The sequence below is a fragment of the Drosophila kikkawai genome, chromosome 2R (assembly GCF_030179895.1).
Source record: "Drosophila kikkawai strain 14028-0561.14 chromosome 2R, DkikHiC1v2, whole genome shotgun sequence".
NCBI lineage: Eukaryota > Metazoa > Arthropoda > Insecta > Diptera > Drosophilidae > Drosophila > Drosophila kikkawai.
Genome location: NC_091729.1, coordinates 18833535 through 18855083, shown reverse-complemented (window position 1 = coordinate 18855083; position 21549 = coordinate 18833535). Strand labels below are relative to the sequence as shown.

The following is a 21549-nucleotide window of genomic DNA, read 5'->3' as shown; positions in this document are numbered from 1 at the left end:
CTTCTTATGATTGCATCCTATCCCATACATATTCAATCATCGGATGGTACCCATTATTTTTTAGATCGACACAGTTTGGCTTAGTTTTTCCATATTTTTTTTTGCGTTTTTACTTTTCTGGGCCGCACCTCTAAAAACGGTTTTTCCCACAGCTTGATAGCGTAAAAGGCAGCCGCGGCAAACAAACGACAGGATACACGGCGCTGTCCTGGCTGCGGCTGGAGGAGCTGCGAGCTAGGGCATAGTTATGGAGGCATGGCAGTGGAAGTGGTTGTGGTAGTGGGAATGGGAAATGGAACGCCAGAACACTCCTTAATTAATTTCCATGCGAATGCGGGCGCCATACGCTGTCCGGGCGCCGCAGGATGTGTTCGTAGCCGTGGAACCACGGAGCTATGCAAAGTTATAGCCGGGGAAGTTGGCCCGCCCGCGCCACAGTGTCAGTCGCCATTCATGCTCGGGACTAACCAGTTTGGCCAGCAGCTACATTTACGCGAAAAACTAAAAAAAAAAAAACTAAATAGAAGCGGACTTTCAGGCTGGCCAGGAACGATGGGGAACAAAGTTGTGACGTTCACCGAACAGCAGTTGGACGACTACCAGGTGAGCTATCAATCAGTCGATGAAAAGGATCCCACAGCTAATTTGGTTTCATGCATTGCATCGCTGCCGCCCCACAAATCGGAAAGGATTGCACGTTCTTCACGCGCAAGGAGATCCTGCGGTAGGCCATTTGTATTCCCTTAATAAGCCAAAACTATTCCATTTCATATGGCGGCAGACAAAGCCCGGCCCGCCATTGTTCCCAGCATCCTTTTGTTTGCCAATCGGCGGCAACAAAGAGCAGGAAACAGAAGAAAATACCCACACGACAGGCCACAGACAGGCGCTCGGGACACAAAGGCTTTCATCGCCTCTATCGGCCTCTCATCCGCCATCGCGTTATCCATACCCTATTAGAGGGGTTCACAATTTCTACAGTCTCCAGATTTCCAAATCGATTCAGACATGATAGCTGTTCTATTTGAAGGATATATATGTCAGAGGGTATCTTTTTCGTAAGAAGTCAGTCAAAGTGTCTAAATTATTTTGAAAATTCAAAGAAAACTATTGGAAAAACTCTAAAATAACATGTCTTATTCTTAAAGATGTTTATATATCAAAAGATTTTTTTAAATTAACTAAAAATTCGGAATCCCCTGAGTCTGTGCAAGAGTATTTCCCACTTTGGTTGCCGAAACTAACCCATCATCTTGTTTTTCCTATACGTTACAGCGTTCATAAACGTTTTCGTGAGCTCAGACCGGATTTGGTGCCTCGCCAAATGACCGAGGGTCAGGCCTCGAGTGTCAAGGTTCCCTGCGAGTGCATCGAGAAGATGCCCGAGTTGCGTGAGAATCCCTTTCGTCGACGTATCTGTGCGTAACAAAGGACCGAAAGCCTGCATAAGCAAAGCAAAACACTATAGCAATTTTCATCCATTTCACAGGCGAGGCCTTCTCACGCGATGGCCAGGGCAATTTATCCTTTGAGGACTTTCTAGACGCCCTCTCCGTCTTCAGCGAGCAGGCGCCGAGGGACATTAAAGTTTTCTACGCTTTCAAGATTTATGGTAAGTTTTCTCTATACCTTTTTCGTGTTGCCTTGTGGTTGTTGTCCTCAGTGATGGGTAATGATTATATGTTTATAATAATATGAAAAGGAATAACTTTATATGATTATTATTACATGTCAGGAAGTCCTTGAGTACTTGAGAGAACTGGAAAGCACTTAAAATCTGATAGGAAATTAGTAGAAATTAAAGATATAGACACATTTTTGTCTGTCAATTTTTAGAAATAAATAAGAGAGGAAGCCTGAAATTGTATGTTTATTGCGAAGGCTAGATAGCTAGATAAACCTAGGTGTAAGGGTTTCCAATGGTCAAAAGAAGTACCTCTACCTAACTAGATACAACCTAAATTGCATGATTAAAATCCTCTATAGATATACCCATTGTACAACCTACTACCTAACTGCCTGGCATCACTGTTTGTGGTCCAGGCTTGTCTCTCCAAACTCCATCTTCAAATGCAGTTTCAGCTGTTGGCCAGCAGCCAGCATTTTGAGCTTTTGTTTATGCATTTCCGCAGCCCCTGTTTATTGTCTTTGGTGTAGTTTGCCTGTGCGCCGGCTGCGTGTGAGTGTCTGTCCTGCTGGTCCCTTTTGTGTCTCTGGCCTTTACACGAGGAAGAGGAAGAGGAAGATGCTGGAAGCCAGAGGGAAACATGGACATACGCAGCTCCACAACTCGTGACCCGCGACTCGCCAATTTGTGGCGCCGTGCCAGGCCACCACTGTTGTTGTTTGGGCCACGGCAACTGCAGGGCCAAAGTTCAAGGACAGCCATAAATTCTAATAAGCATTTTAATTGAAATTTAAATTAGAATCCCGAAAATGTCACCATAAATGGGCGAAAGTTTTCGTGCAAATTGATTGTGCACTTGGCACTCGAAAATTAATGGGCCACAAATCCCACAGAGAGTGGGGTGGGCCTGCCATCGATGGATTGCAAAAGTATCTCTCAGCTCGAGTGCATCCGAAAATTTTTGCTAAACTAAACTAGTTTCGACAGCGAGGGGGACAAGAGCAGAACGGCGCCTACACTTTATTTCAATGTGCATTATTAGATTGACACAAATTGAAACGTGCAGCAGGCGATTACCTCTGCCACACACACACACACACACACACACACACACACTGAGAAGTACGAGGATACAAACGTGGCAGGCAGCTAGGCAAACTCAGTTTGGCACACATCACTTGACTTTTGTGTGCAAGAAAATGTCAAGTTCTGTAAGGCAGCTCGAATCCACCACGCCCCTTGCCACTTGTGTGTACTTATGTCTGGCATAACTTTGCAGATTTCGATCAGGATGGCTTCATAGGGCACGCTGACCTCATGTCCTGCCTGACGACAATGACCAAGAACGAACTGAGTCCGGAGGAGCACCAGCAGATTGCCGACAAGGTAATCGAGGAGGCCGACGTCGATGGTGATGGCAAGTTATCAATTTTGGAGTTCGAGCACGTTATACTCCGGGCCCCCGACTTTCTCTCCACCTTTCACATCAGAATATAAAATTGCTGCCTCGCCAGCAGACAGCACACCGAAAAAAGTGGCAGAAAAAGGGTCATTCACTTGGAAATTGTGTCTTTTAAAGTTAAAGAACTAAATTTAAAAATGAATGGTATGATGTCTAAATAACTATTTTACTCTTAGTTTCTTTTACATTAATCTAAATATTTTATAGTTTTACTTTTAGTTCTTTACATTTTCTTATTTATTCACGAATCTATCTTAAGGCCAAGAGTATGCCATGTTTTGGCATGAAATAAATATAAAACATATAGTAATCCCCCATTTGTTCTCTGTGTATTGCTTGTATTATTTAATTGTTTATGTTCCCTCGCATCGAATATACATACATATCGCATAAAAGTGCCATCAGTGTGATTAAGTTGGCTCCCCGGCTGCAGCCCCTGGGTTCTGGGTTTTGGCTACCGTTCCGGGCTCTGGTTACGGGTTCAGCTGCAGGGGCTCCACGGGCCAATTGTCGTGACAATGTGCATGTCAAATGTCAGCCGGGCATTATAAAATTTATAAGCCCATGCATGCAGTCGGTTCGAGTTTCGTCCTGCTCTGGCTCCTGCTCTGGCTCCTGCTCTGGTTCCTGCTCCTTGCTGACCCCAATCAAACGTACTGGGCCACAAACTGGTGTCACGGCCAATGGAAATCGTTCTGCCCTGAGGTCCTGGCACTCTCACACTCGCACTCTCACTCGTGCGCCACACAAACCGGACTGTTATCAGAGTGCGAGTGTGTGTGCACTGTCAAAGTTTTATCAATTTTGCCAATTTTCAGCTTAAACTTGTTTGGCATTTGAGCATCTGCCTGGCGCTCCAATCCCATTCAATTATTGTAATTGCATCTGCAACGAAACATGGAGCAAAGGCGAAGGAGTGTCCGGCTCCAGGGAAATTCTTGACTTGTGAAAAAAAATATATATGCAGCCTGCATGGCCATCAATTGTTGTCATAAATGATATTCTGGTAACTGAATGGTTTTATAAATACCTTTGAGTAGAAAATAGCAATATTGATATAAATTACAAATTAAATTATTTTTTAATAATATTTTATCTGGAATTATTTTGAAGTCAATGGAGAGTCTTAGGATGGGAAAGATTTGGTAATGGTTAGGGTATTTTGAGCGGATGGACTCGACTAAGAAGTCGAGTCAATTATCATCTTTAAACTTTAAATTGTTTAAGTTACAAGTTTTTAAATAAAAACGTAAACTTATTATGATCTTCCTTTCTCATTCTATTACTTTACCCCCTTATGAACTCTTGGTTAAAGTAAACTCTCTGAAGGGATGTGTAATATAATATCAGAAATAAATTGATTAGACCTCTTAGATATTACAAAATAGCCACCGATGAGTGGAATTAATTTCAAGTTTTTTGTTTCAAAAAGCCAACTGAAATCAATTAGCCACTTAATCGGAGCACGCAGCCAGCCACTTTATGAACTTGTTTTTATTCAACCTCGATGCCATTGTTATGCAAATCTCGTTTAATTTTTAATTTAGTTTACTATTTAATAATACGCATAATTACATACATAGTAATTGTTTTCCATTTTTTGTTTAGTTGGATTTAAATTTAGGCTTAAACGATACAAGAAAGTCTATTACAAGTATGCCATAATCGTATGCATGTATATATAGTTGTATTCGTATTGGTATAATTTGTAATTGGTAATTGTAAAACTAATCCATGGGATGCGTGCACTCTGAAACGGTTTCGGGTTGAGAATTGAGCTGCCTTCGCTGCATTTTGCTATGTCGGGACTTTCGCTTGATACTCTATGGGTTATGTTAGAATCGGGGGGATATATAGCAACGGAACGGAGGTATACTGCCTATACACAAAAACAACAACACTTACATGAGAATAGATCTACTTACATACACGCCTAGGCATAAATACGCTTACATACGTACGAGCTCCGGGAAAGTCCCTTGCCAAAAATTATTGTGCCGCCCGGGGACACGAAGATACTCTCCTATTATCTCGCGGGCGGTCTTGTTTTTACAGTTTTCGTATACGGCAAATGTTACGGCTAAGGTCTACATATTCATGCGGGAGGGGGCGACCACTCGGGGGTGGTACTGGGTTGGCTTACGATCCTAGTTACTTGCGGTTATCCAAGTCCTCGGCATCAAGCTTCGATTTTCGTATACATGTTTACATTCATTATAGTCTTTTAAGTTGAAGATACACACTCCTTGATCTTGGAAATCATTAAACAAATAATGCAAACACATAAATTGTACAGTAATTTAGCCTAGTTTTGGTTATCTTATAACGCTTCCTTCCATCCGCCGGAAGAGTCCCTCCTCCTTCCGCCCGACTCTACACGGACTTTGCGCACCTAGCCCAGGTCGTGGGTGCCGCCGCAGTTGGCGTACCCGTAATCCGAAAAGCTTTCGAAGCTCTTCAACAAATTTCAGTATATTTGCTGCTGCTCGTAGTTGTTGTGGGCGGCGGCATGGTGGTGTAGGTAGGAGGGGATCGCCGTGGCGTTTAGTTCCGAAGCCCGGCGGCGTAGCGCCGCGATGCTGTGTCCTCGCCACACATCCTCGTCGGTGGCGCCATCGGACGGTGACTGCATGGACTGGTGGCAAAGCTCCTGCTGCTGTGTGGGTGTCGGTGGCGCCATCTGCGGTTGGTTGAAGCCGGGTTAACATGAAGCTGGTACACAAACCATTGTGGTGACTTACCTGCTGCTGTTGGTGAGTTTGCTGCTGTTGCTGTTGGTGAGCCTGCTGCTGCTGCTGCTGTTGTTGGTGTGACTGCTGCTGTTGCTGTTGTTGGTGACTCTGTTGCTGGTGATGAGGCTGGAATTAACAGCGGAAGTGTAAGATGTTTGTAAAATAAGGACATGTACATGTATACTGTTAGTCCTTGGAAAACAAAATGGCTGAAACTACGGAAAACTAATAGAAAAAGCTATACAATGTTTGCTGTTATTTGTTTACTTTTATTCCAATATTTAATATTTATATTTCTTCAACATTTTTAAAGAATTTAATCTATTCCTATTTATCTATTTTATTACAACAAAGAATCCAAAATGGATAGAGAATATGCAAAAATATACGTGCTGTTTAGCTCGTTCTAAATTATATTTTGATTATTCAAAAGGTGGTTCTAATAAATTAAATTTTTAAATAGTTATTTTTAAATTGGCTGACGTATGTTCTTTGGTTTGATTTAGGGTTATCTTATTCAAGGACAACTCACCATAGGCTCGCCATTCAACTCGTTCTGGCTGGCGCTCGGCTGTGCGGAAAGGGGTGGCGGGGTCACCGAAGAGCAGCTGTTCATGTTCGGCGGGGTGGTGGCGCTCGGCGAACCACTCGGCCCGCAGCTGACCCCGCCCACACTGTGCTGGTACATCATGGAGTCGCCTATGGGACAGAATTGAGAAGAGTTGAGTTAGTCAATTAATCATAGGTTAATATGTAATTAAATAATACTGGTAATCATTTAAGTATTTTTCTAAAGGTTCTACATATAATAAAATGGTAAAAATTATATAAGTGGGTATAAACAAAATAAGAACTTTTAGGAACCCAAAAATAATATTTCTTTTTAATTGATTTGTATGTGTTTTTATGTACTGCTGAATGAATATATCTATTTTTTCCTTTTATAAGTATTATTGAAACTGATGATACCAATTTTTTCACAAACTTCATTTTATGTCACCCCGTAGATATGTGCAGCCCCCCAAAAGTTTAAAATCCCCAACTCGAAAAAAGTGTAACAATGAAAAACTTTGCTGACGGGCTCTGGAGCCGGAGACAGAGACAGACAGAGCCAAAAAAAATATATATAAAATTGACATGAACATGTCTCCAAAATGTCAATTAGCACAACTATACGAAACCAAACAAAGAAGACGAAAAAATGCCTTTGGGTATTCGTGAAAATTAAACGACTGCCTGTTAATTGATCGAGCAAACAGGCAGCCGGGTATAATAAATGATACGATGCGATGCTGTGTTTTGGGGCTACCGAAAAAAGTGTTATGAGTTCAAAGAAATGAGAGTCGTCGTCGTGTTTGGTCAATTGTCGGCAGAACTGGAACTGAAACTGGAACTGAAACTGGAACTGGATCTCGATGGTCTCTCGAAAGCCAAGCAAATAACTCCGACCCAACAAAACACAAAAAACGAGAATGAGATAAAAAACATGGCAGGCAAAAAAAAAAAGTGTCAACGCTTGGCCTTTGTCAGCAGTCGCATGCAGATGGAAAATTTTCGGGCATGTGATCATCGGGGCGGGACTTTGGACTTAGAGGAGGAGGAGGAGGAAGTGTTGGGAGGTGGCCCCCGGCCAGAACGACCTACCCAGAGCGTTGAGGCCGTAATGCTGATAGCTGCCTGCTCCGAGGGCGGAGCCCATGTTAATGCCTGAGTTCAGGCCGCTGTTCAGCGAGGACGAGAGCGGCGAGGACTGATTTAGCTGGCCAAAGCCTTTAAGCCCAGTTAGTATATCCAAAAAGCAGCAGTTAGTAGGAAAGGCACGAAAGTTAGTTTAGGCCTTCTTCGAACAGGGAGGGATCACTCACCTGCCGTCATGGGATTGACGCCCACACTCCAGCGATCCCCGCCAAACATTCCGGTGCCGCAGAGGCCGTCGCCCATGGCTATGTTGGTGATATTGGCCCCAAACGGCGGCAGGCCGTGCGAGGGCAGGAGGGCGCCCGGGGTGCGGAACACATTCGTGGTCTTCTTGCGCTTCTTCCACTTGGCGCGACGGTTCTGGAACCAGACCTGCAAAGGAATGTTAAAGTGGTATAAGTATTATCTTCAAATTGAATTTAAAGTCATCAAGATACATATATGTCCTATTCTCAGTACAATTTCCCAGCTTAATACGAGACTCCTCCTTCGACAGCCTTGCAAGTGTTCATGTGGCCACTGCCACTCCCCTTCCAGGAAACGCCTTCACAGAACCTTCTCCAACCCTTCGGGCTCCTTCCGCCGCCTACGAACACGGTCTTAATCGAGATCAATTACCGCCGTGACAGTCAAAACATGTCTCGACACACGCACAGAAGCAGATTTACATGCGCATAAATTCCGTATGTAAATTTCTCGGCTCCACATATTGGCGGAGAACAAGGCAAACACCGATTTCCCCCTGCCCAGGACGAAGGTCCGGCAATTTGGCATCTTTGGCCAGCGAATCCGAGTCCGGGGCCGGACTTTCGATACGCTTTTGTCTTAGGCCCGAAGAGAGCGAGGGAGGTCGAGGACCGTGTCGGATGTGTTCGCTTGAAATTGGCATTTCCATATGCATAAGAACAACGCAGACATGTTGAGGTTTTGACATTTACAAGGCAGCACACAAGCACTACCTCCTGTCCCTCCCTCCTCCACCTCCCCCACCTGAGTCACAAACACTCAGATGAACGGGACAAAAGGGTTGCCTACATTTCGGCGGAGGAACTGCAGGCTGCAAAGGATTCTCAAATTCAAATTCTCCGTTCTCGGTTCTCGACTTTCCTTTTAGCTTTTTTTTTTTTTGTTTCCTTCGTGCGGGGCTACAGAAAAAAAAGGGGGAATAAAGTGCCAGGCGGTGAATGACTAGTGACATGAAAACGATTTCGCCAGGCCATCAGGCCTTCGCATCCACATCACTCGCAGGCGGGTTGACAACTTAACCGTGATTCTCACACACAGACACATAGACACACCTCAGCCTGGCCATATAGTATTTATAAATCCCAGCATTTCGTGGCAAATCTTGAGCTGTCACCGACTGTCGGCGTCGACTGTTTCTGTCTGAGTGCGCGCCAGACTAATGGCAAAGGAATACGGCCAAAACAACAAGCCCGGAAAGTGCGAGCCGGAGAGCAAAGGAGGCGGAAAGAAAAATGGCAAGTTTCCAGCAAAGTAACTTTGCTTGTAAGGCCTTCTGATGGCCTGATGGTCCCCAGTGGGTTTGTCATATGTCGGACACTGGCTGCTGACGGAACCAGAACTAAACTGAGAACAATTCTAATCGAAAGATGTATTTTTTTGAGTGTAAATTAAAGATTTAAATCAAAAATCAAAATAGGATTGATTCGAGCTTTATGAAATAAGGCTTGTTAATTGTTAATTGTTAGAAAGACCTATCTTAAATTAAATGTATTAAATTTATTAGATTTTTCTCAGTGCACTCATCGCAGTTGAACACAACTGGAACTATCTCAGGTTGTTTTGGAATATCACAGCCTTCTCGATGTTACTCTAGGGACGCTAATGTGCCACAATCCAGGGGAGAGTCCTGACAGCTAGGGGTAAAAGGATGCTATGCTACATATACATATATATATATAAGTATGTACATATGTACATATATACCTCAAAGGGGTTGGGCTGGAGTGTCGGCGACCTTGACTTGTTTATGTTTTTTACGTGTTTATGCGTCGCCCTATTCATTAACTTTTAATTTAATAATTTAAGGCAGTGTCTGACTGTCTGCCCTCGGCTCGCTGTCTCTCTCTCTCTTTCTCTTTCACTCTCTCCCTCTTCTTCCCCTTTTGCTCTGTTTCAGTGTCCGTCTCTCTTGCACTGTCTATTGCCATCTCCTTTTGGCTTATTGAGTTTGCTAAATTAAATTTAGCTTACTGTTTTATTTTGCTAGCCACATTCGTGTGAAAGCATTTTCCTACTCACAAACACAACACACAGACACACCCACACGAAGAATGCGAACGGAAATAAGAAGCACAGGAGAGGAGAAAGAATGAGCAGCGGAAACGGAAACGGAGGCAGAGAAAGCCAAAAGTCATTGCCTGCTTTTTTGGTCTAAGGCTGCGAGCCATTAAATTGGCATAACGTGCATGACGTGCACGGCACGTAAATAGGCGTTAAAATGTCGGTTAAACAAAACATTTATTTTTTATGTCTGCCTAAAAAGTGTAGGTATGTATGGCTGAGGTATATATCCAAAATATTTGAGGGTGTGTCAGGCAATCCCAATTTGTGTGTGCGTGTGTGTGTCGGTCTGTTTGCCTTTGATTTGTTTTTATTTCCGCTTCCTTCTGTCTCTTTTCGTTGCACTCAATTTCAAGCCTGAATCCCAAAAATAAAAAACACAAAATCGAATACATAAAAAAGAAGGCGAGAAATGCTCCTTATGTCGCGTTAAATTGTGTGTCTAACGGTAATTTTTTAAGCTTCACCCCTATGCATAAATTATAAGTGAGTGGCTGTCTTCAGCCCAAAAGTCAAATCATACGCATTTTTCCTTGGTCCTTTTTATGTTTTTAAAGGGTAGTTGCTCAGGCGAAGGGTATATAGGATATTGTCTGTACTTCTTATCAAGACAAATTAGTTTTAAAAATAAAATAAAACCAATTTAAGAGATAATAAGATTTAAAATTGTAATCCATTAATTCAACAGATATCTTAAAGTATTTACTATGTAGTTATTTGATGTATTTTATATGTTGTTGTGATTTAAATAAAATTTAAAAAAATATTCTCAAATTAAATAATGGAAGTCCAGGCTTAGATGGAGGGACATAAATAGATTGAAGAATTTAAATGTAGTTCATAGGTTCCTACATTTCTTTTTCAATGCCTAGCAAATTTTAAGTCAAACGGATACAACTTCAAAAAAATACTTTGATTTAAAATAAAAACTAAGCAGTCATGGGATCCGGGTATTTTTATATTTTAATCAATTTAATTTATAACTATGACAGCATTATTTTGTGGCTTATAACCCCTGCTCAAGTTTTATAATTGATTAGGCTACTTCTATACTATTTTTGTTCAGAAAGAAGCTCTTTCTTTATTCTACTAATAATTCCACTTATTTAAATTAACTTTCTTAATTGAAATTATAATAAAAAGTTATTCAAGAATGAAATCTAACTTTATTAACTAACTCTAAAAAAACAACACACCTAAATAAAGTATCATTCTCTATCAAATCCTGTTCCCTTCCCAAAAAAAACCTTCGATCTGCAGACAAAAAATAAAAGTCAAAAAATTTCAGCCATATGTTTCATACAAAAGCATTTTCATGTTTGGACTTTTAATTTTCACTTCACGACTGACACCAACAAAAGCAGCAACAAAGAAGAGTCACCACCGGCAAAGGCAAACAACAACAACCAGGAGCTGGGCAGGGGAAAGGGAAGGGGAAGGGTACGGAAAACTGTTGCAAATAATAAATGAGTCAAGTTCATGAAAAAGCAATTTCTTGTGGCAGGCCGCAGATATTAGCACCCGAAACCAGGACCAGATCCAGAAATGCTCACGAGGGGCGAGCCAGCGAGCAAATGGAAGCAGAAGTCAGAAATTAAGTATCGGCCAAATTACACGGCCGGGGGAACTGCGGCTGAAAATGGGATAACAAGTGATTTGCTTTGATTTTATGGGCTGGCTGGTGGATGGTGCTAGCTTCCGGGGGTGGCAGGATCTATGGCAGGACGAGCGCTGGGGGTGGGTGCCGGTGTCGAGCTAACGGCTTTTTATTATGAACCTGTTTATTGTGTCATCCTCACCCCGCTTATGATTGCAGTTCCGTGCCATAATGGTGTGTCATATATATCCGAAATCCCCCTCTGGCCCGCCTTGTTTACGATATCCTCCGCCCGGTTCGTTATGCAACATTAATTGCACATTATGCCTAATGGCTGATTAAACAGCTGTAAGGATAATATGAGCACGGAAGAGACTCGGCAGTCCTTTGAATTGCCAGCGACAGAAAAAGCAGTATCGATGCCAACATAGAAATGCACTTTGCCCCGAAAGCCGCACTTCAAAAGCCAATTTCAAAATTATCAATCAGAGGCCGGAGAGGCCAGAGAGAGAGAGAGTCGCGGAGAATTGCAATCAAAATTCGATTAGCCTGCAATGCAAATATTATTTGCAGAGCTACTAGTCGGTGGCACACAGGACACGGAACTCGGCACAGGTGGGACAGGTGGATGGTGTCTCTTAATAAACGCTTGATTGGCAAAAGCCAGAAAGTGCAATAATATTTTTCGGCTCGTTTGCGTTGACAATTTTTGCTGGCCCTGTCGATTGCAGATTGGTTATTGCCTCTTTCCCCCACTCTCTGCTCTGTGCTCTTGTTTGGGGCATAATCAAAAATCAATTGGCCAGGTTATTGCATTTTCTTGAACCCCCCCTTTTGTAGGATATATTCTGCCTCGCCGCACCCCCCTGAGGCTGCCAGGCAACCGAAATATAAAATGGCCACTCAGCAAAGTCCACACCAAACTGTCCCCTGGCTGCCGGCCTTTGATGTCGTCCTGGCCAAAGTCCTTGGCGTTTGTTTTCCTTCGAGCTGCCTTCATCTTCAGCTTGAGCATCTTTTTATTATCATTATTGGTCCTATCTCGGCTTTCATATCCTCCTCTGACTGCGACTCCGACTCCGGCCCTGAGTGGTTTATGGAAATCGCTTTTCGGCCAATATCTTTTCATTCCCGAGCATATAAAAAATGCGTATAAATTCATAAAATGCCGTCTCGACTTTGGCTCCCTTCCCCAACACTCCCTCACACACACACACACAAATGCCAGTCGATTTATTTTATGTTATCCTTTAAATCCTGCTTTACGAGTCAGCCCCAGCAACACTTGCCGCTGGCCCAGGCACCAACCCAGCCCACAACCCCAGGGATTGGAGCTCCAACCCGCCGAGACCGAGTCCACTACGGCCGTCTCTCTCTCACACCACCCGCAGCTGAGTCTAGCCGTCTCTTTCGTCGCTTTTGGAGAAATGTGTCGCGCTGGCCTTTGATAGACATCATCAAATCGTCTCTTTGGGGGTTGCCCAGGGAGCAGGCTCTGCTCTGATTTTCCTGATTTATGAAATAGTTTTGGATATCTCTGTTCTTTTTTTTTTTTTAGATTTCTGGGTTTGGTGCCTTTCATTTTGTTAGCCTTTGTGGGTTGCCGGGGCAACTGCAGTCTCTTCTTCGGAAGCTCGAATTTGGGGCTGAGGCACACGGAGGCTGGCCAATGCAACCCCCGAAAATTTGGAATGTTGCGCTGCATTCGTGGAGCATGCGCAGCACCACAGGCTGCTCCCCTCGGATTCGCTTTGTTCCATCTTTGCCAAGTTGTTCAACCTTTTCCATTTTTCCTTTTTTTTCTCCTTTTTGGGTCGTGGGGACTCTTGTCATTCTATCAATGGCAACGGCATTTGGAGCAGCTTATCCGGGATAGACCCAGAGCGCCATGGCATCCCCTGCCAACCGGCGGTGTCCGTCCGGCACTTTGGCACGCCATTTTCACACAAACATTTCAATGAAAAGTATCAACGAAATTGCTTTCGGAATTGCTTCATATGCCATAAACAGAATGCGTGCCAGATTTCCTTGATGCTCTTTATGTGCATTTTATGGAGAATCCTCCTGCTTCGCTCCCTACTCCCTCCCAAGTCAGTCTGGCTCTTTTTTTTTAAAGCTCTCGCTAAATTTAGCCCGCCACAGGACCCTCCTTCTTTTTTCCTGTTTGCTGCATATTTTCGTTTTGGTATTTCAATTAAAGTTTAATTAAAATTTGCGATGCCATGGTTATATCAGACGCGACCCAGTCGCCTTTGGCCCGACTTCGAGTGCTTCGCTGGAAAATACTCGTTACAATGTCCCCAGCTCCTTGACCCCTCCTGCTCGCTCGCTTTTAATAAAGATGCTCACTTTTTATGAGAATATTTCGTCTAATTTTCACGAAATATTCGGATATTGTGGCTGGGAGTCACACGGTTGGGTTGATATCCCTGCTCCCCCTAGTTTCCCCCAACCCTCCGCTCTTGGCAGGAGCAGTCAGTGGACTATTATTAGAGGGGCATTAAGCGGCTCAGCAAATAAATTAGTTCTGTCTGAAGTCGAGGCAATAATTTATCAGCGCTCACAGTGGGATGGCCAAGGCGGTCCTTCTTGGCCGGATGGTCCTGGGATTGGATGGCCTCGCAAGGACCTCGCCTGTGGCTTAGGTCAATCGATATTCCCTATGCCTGATAAAGTAGCAAGAGGTGTGATTTTTTATAGAGAAAATATGTGGTGGAGCCTTGGGTTCATGAGCTACATTTTAAAAATAGAATTAAACAATAAAACGGGAAACAGCAATGTTTAAAGTGTACTCCATCGCCACAATAATTTTAAAAATACTACAATGGATCAATTGCTTAGAAATTGTAACTTGATTTTAAACTTTTGATATATTTTGGATATGATTAATATGGATTTAGGTACAAAAGCCTAGTAAAAAAGCAAATTATAGTAGAAAATGTATTATTATAAAACAATAATGCATATTTTCGGTGGGAATTTTAAGAAAAATTAAATCTTTTCAAATGACTTTTTGAGGAGCAAATAATTTTACAGACCATAAATGTTTTTTTTAACAAATTGCTGAATTTTTAATTACATTTCATCTCTAGTTTACTTAAATATCTCTCTGACAATAATATTTTAGTTTTATTGAAACAATTCTAACAATAAAAGACTATTGTCTTACAAAGAAAGCAATTCTCTATGGTTGCTTGGAATAATTCTTATTTAAAGATTTCATTTCAACGGTTGTCAAGGTTGTACCTCTCTCCGTAATGACCCTAGACCTGGTTGCCAGGCAAATTAATCATGTGAGAAATTCATTTAGTGCACTGGCACACACCCACTCGCCTTGCTCGCCACGTGCTGGGCCGTCGCTCGCCTTGGCCTCTGCCCCCGGCCCTGTGACCCCCCACCCCGTTGCAACAATTTAATAAACAAACCAATAAATGCTGCAACATTCAACACAAAGCCGAAACAGTGCTTTTGACAATGCCGAATCACATGATAAGTCAATTTCGTGGGCCATCTTTTGGGCCATCCCCGGACAGCCGAGGGATCCGCTCTCCCGCGGAGATGTCACGTGTGACAAACAGATTGTCCTGGGCAAATTGTCCAATTGCCGCCCACCGGGGGCAAGGCGGTGTGAAAACACACAAATTAACAATTTTCGGGGGTACCTCCTGCTGGTCTCTGCTATTCTAATTTACCCAAAGTCGGAAAATCGGATTAGGATTAGAGCTGGCTTGGCTGATGCTCCTTGGCACTGACTTTTATTTTTATTAAATTATATTTACCATAAATGCTGCTCCTGGCAGCAACACACACGCTCAGCCAGTCGGCACTACGTGAGCCTCATAACTTATGCACCTGCCCGCCGAACCCATATTCCCGGAGAATATATACTACATATGTGGAGACTCGCCTTTCTTGGCTAATATGGACAAGCGTTTTTCGGGCATTTATAGTAGCTGCGAGGGTCGGATGTTGGATGTCGGCTGTCTTTATGCCGTCATTAGCTGCAAATCCTTGTAGATTGATTTAGGGCCAGACGTGTGTGTGCATATCGAATGAAGGTCCGACCTCATATACGTACGGCAGATTTTCCCGCATGCGGGAAAAGTGTGAAAATTTCGAAGCTCTAAATGTTTTATTTCGCCTTCGACTGCGAACTTAATTTATATGCTAATTTTATTAAACAGCAATCCCAAAACTAATCCAACGGCCTGACATCCTCTAAGCCGCAACGACAACGCAAAATCAAGCATTAAAACAGCAGGAACTGTCGGCGGAGGCGGAAAAAAGCGAGCTGGATAAAAGCCGACGGCAGTTCTAACACAGAGTTCCACACCCCGGAGAAGGAGCAGGCGGAATCCGCATCCCAGGCCATCCCCCGCTTGCAGCTTCTACCCCCCGGCAGGTGATTGCATTGTCCTTTTGGACAACCGGATGCGTGGCGGGGGTAGTGGTTGGAAAAACAGCATTAACGGGCAACACTGATACGCAATTATTAAAACAATTTATCAAAGTAGGACACATCCGGCGGCAAGCACGAGCCCGGCCAGGAGGTCGGTCGGCAGGATCATCATGAAGGTGTCGTCGCCTGAGTTGCTCACTCATGGCTAATTGTTTTAGCCAGAGCAGAGCGTATGGCCAATAAGCCAAAGTTTTTGGCATTCATTTCCACCGCAAAACAATTCTCGCACTCAAAGGACAAGGCGCAGTCGCTGCGCGAAGGAGCGAGATGCCAGGCGGAAGCGGAAGCTTAAACACAAATTTAATGAAGCAGTAAATTCGATTGTCGCATAAACAAAGCCCGCCCGCATGCAAAAAGGACCTCCGGGGAAGGGGGCCGGTGCCGAAAGAGAGACAAGGATAATGGCAGCGGTGGCACAGGGGAGCTGTGCCAGCCACAAAAGGATAATGCCCATTGTGTGCTCCTGTGTGAGTGTGAGCTCCGTGCAAACTTTTGCAGGCGCAAAGGAGGGGCTTCCGAGGGCGTGTGGCTGGATGCCCGACTAAATGTGACTTTATGTGCTTTAATAAAGTATAATTTTGGGCGCTTAAATGGCGTTCGGCGGCGGCAGCGGCTTTCAGCCCAGCCCAGAGCCGAGCCTCGTAAACTGTTGCAGTTCGGGGAAGTCCCCCACAAAGTCTCTGGCCTCTGCAGGCAAAAGCCGAAATCCAAAACGTCCGCTGCGGTTGTGTGCAACACAAGTGAAATGTCATGTCGGCCCTAAAACGAACTAAACCCGAAATTCCGACAGCTCCGACCACTGACAACTGTCGAGCCGCAGGACAAAACCACGTAGAGTTCAACGGAAGAGACAGGAATGGTGTGGTCCAAGTCCTAATGGCTACTTTAATGAAGTAAATCAAGAATTTTGTAGAAGTTTTGATATAAATATATAATAATAAAATGCGAATAGTTGGAATGAATTATTTAGACAATCTGCTGTAAGTTTAGTTCTCTTCATTCAGACAAATTTCTAAAAAGTAGAGTCTAAAGTTATTAATTCCTCACATATTTAGTTCACCCAATACAAAATCCATAAAACTTTCCCTTTCTAAAGCTTTGAAATTAACTTTAATTAACTCATTACCTACTTATTTCGCACAGAAAGAATATGGTAATACATTTATACATCAGATCAATCTAATCTGTCATGAAAAAACTAAGATAAATCCTTTAAAATCCGATCCCAAATAATGAATTACCTATATTATCTACTCTATAGACTCACCTGAACACGGGACTCGGTGAGGCCGATGCGCATGGCAATCTCCTCGCGCATGAAGATGTCCGGATAGTGGGTCTTCGAGAAGCAGCGCTCCAGCTCGTTCAGCTGGGCGGGCGTGAAGCGGGTGCGGTGGCGCTTCTGCTTGTTTTTGTCCAGGTGCTGGAAGAGAGACACAGCCAAGGCGGCACAACGGCCGATGAGAGATGGGACCACAGCAAAGGATCTTAGAACACAGAAGAACTACCGGACTAGGAATGCAAGCTAGGCACTACAGACTACAAACAGATTACAGACTATAGACTAAAGACTACGATTTACAGTTTACAGTTTCTATGGGAAGATACAGTTAGGCTAGGATAGAGGAGTTCTACGGTTCTAAGTATGGATATCAAAGTACACTTACTTTTGTTTATAGAGTACGGATATGATTCATAGAGTACAATATGATTCATGGCACATTTAATTAGGTTCATTACACAATTCAGAACACAAACATTCACGTTTTTGGAAACAGATTTTCGTTTCGGATCGAATTTCGGATCGAATTGGTTTGTATTTTTTGGATTTTTTGTTTGGATTTTTGGCATAGCAGAGTAGTGTTTGAAGGAAAAAATAAACATCGAAAAGAACATGGATTATTAAAAAAGTTTCGTATTAACTAAGCGCTATAGTATCTCTCTCCCTGCTGCTCTTTCTTCTGACTCTTCTTCTCTCTATCTTTCTCTTTTTTGCTCCTTATAGCGCTGGCCTGCTCACCTGATCCTGTTGCTGCATGTTGTTGTTGTTGTTGCTGCTGCCGTTGTTGTTGCTGTTGCCGTTGCCGTTGCCGCTGCCTCCGCTTCCGTTTCCGGCGTTCAGAGCATTGGAGTTGTCGCACAGCCCACCGGAGATGTGCAGGCGAGCCACGCCCCCGCCCACTGGGCCCACTCCGGCACCAGAGCCTCCGCCGCCGGCTCCGCCGCCCAAGTCGGCCAAGTTTGGACCCACGGGCAGTTGGCCGAAACTGTTGACGCCCGCGTGCAGCGCCGTTAAAGCGGCCTTTGGCAGATCACAATCCTTGGGACCTATTTGGGGTGATGGAAAAGAGGGGGATGTGTCAGTTATTTTATCTAAAACTATGATATTTAATATCTTAAATTTACAATAAATATCTTTACTACTTTGTAAAAGATAATTGATTGTTCGTATTTGTAAAATACATTTTAAGTTAGACATTATTTGGAAAGCTGAATTTTGATTCCATTAAGTGTCTTCTGGTTAACATAATATAAATAGTAAATGTTAGGTATATGTTAACCTTTTACAAACCAACACAGAAATACTTTTAGAATTAAAATGAATGCAGTTTTAGCCCAACTTTGAGCGATTTCTTAACATTTCCAATGGCAAACTTCAAGGTTTAATGTTGAATTATTCACTTGTATATCTTTATAATCAAAACTTAAACGCACAGATGTTTCTCTGACTTTTTCTCAGTAAGCTTGGAGATATTTTTCAAACGTTTCGACAGGATTCAGCTCCTATATAGCATTTAAACTTATCGGCTTGTAAACATTAACATTAAACAATGATTATTCACGTTGTTGCATGGTGCCTAGACTGCATTGTCTTCAGTTTCATAAGCATCATTTGGAGTATTTGTAAGTTGTTCCTCGTAAACGTGGGCTTCTTATTGACGGTACTTGCCATAAAACACTTGTGGACTGGAGGATCCCCGAATCCTGCAGAGGCTAAGCCCAGCGATAATAAACGTAAGTGAACTCGAGCTTTTTGGCTTCCTTTAATGAGGTAGCCACGAAAATTCACAGATTCAATTAAAGGCACTAGTACTCGGCACACACACACCCACGATGTTGGTAAATATTGTTAAATTGTTGTTGAAAATGATTCTCAATCACTTGTCCCGCGTTTGTCTTTAATTAAGGTGCGCGAACTGGGACCGGTGAGCTAACGACCTAGAGGATTGCTCGCACTGAACTGCGGCGATCGGATAAATTGAATTTTTCAACAACCTGTCATTCAGGAGGAAAAAGATGCCAAAAACAGTAATATACGTGGGGAGAGCGAGAGATAGAGAGAGAGAGAGAGCGCACCAAACAGCGGACACAGATACAACCTGAGCTACAGATACAGATACAAACTGAGGTGCAGAGTGGGAGAGAGCTAGAGTGAGAGCAAGCACCAAGTGCTAACCCTTTTCATTTCCTACAGAGAGAGAAATACCATTTGAACCATTTTGAGTTTAGTTTTTGTGTTAATTGTTAGATTTTTAATGTTTTAAAATTATATTAAATAATTTTTGTCATTTTGATTTCATAAGAAAATATATTGTTTTCCTTGTATTATTATATTCAGAAGCTCCCGTAAACATATATAGCTTAAAAGAAATTTATTTTTAATTAATTTAAATTGTTGCCTATTATCCTCCATTTAATTTAGGTTAATTATATTCAAGATTCTTCTTACACTCATTTTCCCTGTGTGTACCTTTCGGCATCACTTGGCTACGTAACGTATTTTGTGTTTTATTTCCATTTTATTTGTACGTGTATATCACGTCAGTTGTGGGATGGGATTGGTAGTGGGAATGGGAATGGGTATGGGTCTGGGACTCCGAATCCGACTCGGATTCACGGGAGAGTCATCTTCATCGTACGCCTGGAATTTTTAACATGTACGTGCGAGAGAGACTCCGGCTCAACTCTTTCTACGCGATTCCCTTTGTTGTTGCTCAACTGTTGCTACAAGTCAAACATTTACTCATCGCCAGTGGATGCGAACTCTCGTCCCCGTCCGTCGTAACCTTTGGGGGTCGGGGACCGGGGTTCGGGATGCTGTCATGATGGCCATTCGATTTAGGCCCAAAGTGAAGGTGTAGGCGGTGGACACTGGCAATTGCTGCTGTCTGCCATTTCCTTTGAAAGCGAGTCCGAAATGCAAATCGCAGCTAAGCAGAAAGCCCTACCCTCGCTTCCAATTCCTTCGCGGAAACAATCCGTTTCAATTTCATCTTAGGTAGAGACACAAGTCACTCTTGATTGCCGACTTTGATGTCAGGGGCGGTGGCGGTGTTGGCGGCTCTCAATGATTTTTATTGTTTTCGAGATGGACTTGTTAAAATTTCGGCAAAGATCAGAGGCGCAGATCCGGAGCGGGATTCGGTATCAGGGCCTCTGGTGAACAGGTGAACGAGTGCAGCGACGCCACATAAAATCATAAATATAAATATCAACAAATAAAAGATATGGAGTTCCTACAAGCGACATTCCCTGTAACTGGCTCTCTGGTTGTTGCCGCTGCTGCCCAGTCGCGTTTTAAAGCGCTGCCCGGAAAGTGCTAATTTTTACACATACACCCAGTGCGGCTACTGTTCATTAGCGATTTTCAGATGGTGACGTCCCCAATCGGGACCAAAGCCCCAGCCCCCCTCTGTCCCCCTATGCTCCAGCTGATCTCTGGGGGGGTTTAGACTCAGACTCTGCAACTGTGGCAATCTGTAGCACAACTGCCACATCACTGACATATTTTTAGAGCGTTACGCAGCACGCACAGATCGGAGGTTGCTGCGGGGCTGGCAATATGCGATCCGAAACACCGGGGGGAGCACATCGAAACTCTGCTCGTGATTAGTAAATTTAAGGCGCGGTGTTAGGTGCGATATCTCCATCGACACTCTATCTCTCTCTCCGGCTAGAAATTCACGCTCGATGGCCACAGCTCAAACATGGACTCTGGGAGATACTAGTCTTGGCCGCCGGTCCGTTGCTCCAAAGAAGTGCGACTTTTAACATCCAACTGTTCCCGCTTCCTTCTGTTTTCCGTTTTCTGTTTTCTCAAATCAAAGCCACACACATCCACAGCATCTGTGTGTGTTTGGTGTGTAGTATGTGCACGGAGAGTGTTTTGGCCACGTTTGGGAGCCATAAAATAGCGCCACTTCTCGAAATCGCACTTGGCTGGCAATGGCCATGGTCCAGGCCCAGGGCCCCAGCTCCGTATGTCCGTAGCTAGTTAGTTAGTTGGTCTAACTTTGATTTTTTCACCTCGCCTTTTACAGTTGTAACACATAAATATTAAAAAGCAGCAGCCCTAACTGTTCATTGTGTATGCAGATCAAGGTGATGCCATCCCAGTGCAAATATCGCTTTAAGCTGAAGATTTAGCTTGTGTACATTGAAGAGACTTGGTCATATTTAAAGGGAAATCTTCTATGATTTAAGCTTAAAAGCTTGAAGTAATCTATTGATATAAATTACGATTATTGCTTTAATTATTTATTTAATGGTTTTGCTTCAATATTATATTAGTTTCCATCTTGTAGTACAGGAACTATTTGTTGAAATTAATTTAAGACTTGTTTAACATCATGTTAACATCTATTTCTCAAAATCTATATGCTTTAG

General features: G+C 43.3%; 2 protein-coding genes and 1 long non-coding RNA gene across 5 annotated transcripts; 2 read left to right on the top strand and 1 right to left on the bottom strand.

Annotated features, from left to right (window-relative positions):
• Positions 1–415: 415 nt before the first annotated feature.
• On the top strand, positions 416–3237 carry Cib2 (Calcium and integrin binding family member 2). The gene is made up of 5 exons (XM_017169562.3): positions 416–603; positions 690–724; positions 1276–1418; positions 1490–1612; positions 2907–3237. The coding sequence occupies exons 1-5, from the start codon at positions 454–456 to the stop codon at positions 3122–3124; spliced, it is 669 nt and encodes a 222-aa protein (XP_017025051.2). The 5' UTR covers positions 416–453; the 3' UTR covers positions 3125–3237.
• Positions 3238–4704: 1467 nt separating this feature from the next.
• Positions 4705–18052, bottom strand: otp (orthopedia homeobox). Of its 3 annotated transcripts, none has more exons than XR_011444593.1 (7): positions 17550–17736; positions 17150–17305; positions 7687–7891; positions 6354–6520; positions 5831–5947; positions 5043–5769; positions 4705–4968 (listed from the first exon to the last, which is right to left on the bottom strand). XR_011444593.1 is itself a non-coding variant. In XM_070284553.1 (7 exons), exons 1-7 carry the CDS (start codon positions 17918–17920, stop codon positions 5557–5559), a joined length of 1002 nt encoding a protein of 333 aa, XP_070140654.1. In that variant the 5' UTR covers positions 17921–18052; the 3' UTR covers positions 5449–5556. The 3 variants fall into 3 exon arrangements, 2 of the variants coding, with proteins under 2 accessions (XP_070140653.1, XP_070140654.1); XM_070284553.1 differs by lacking the exons at positions 4705–4968; positions 17550–17736 and adding exons at positions 7466–7591; positions 17903–18052 and having other exon boundaries at positions 5449–5769; XM_070284552.1 differs by having other exon boundaries at positions 4706–5769.
• A 582-nt stretch (positions 18053–18634) lies between these two features.
• On the top strand, positions 18635–19420 carry LOC138928128 (uncharacterized). The gene is made up of 3 exons (XR_011444594.1): positions 18635–18897; positions 18955–19002; positions 19071–19420. It is a non-coding gene; the product is annotated as an uncharacterized lncRNA (long non-coding RNA).
• Positions 19421–21549: the final 2129 nt, after the last annotated feature.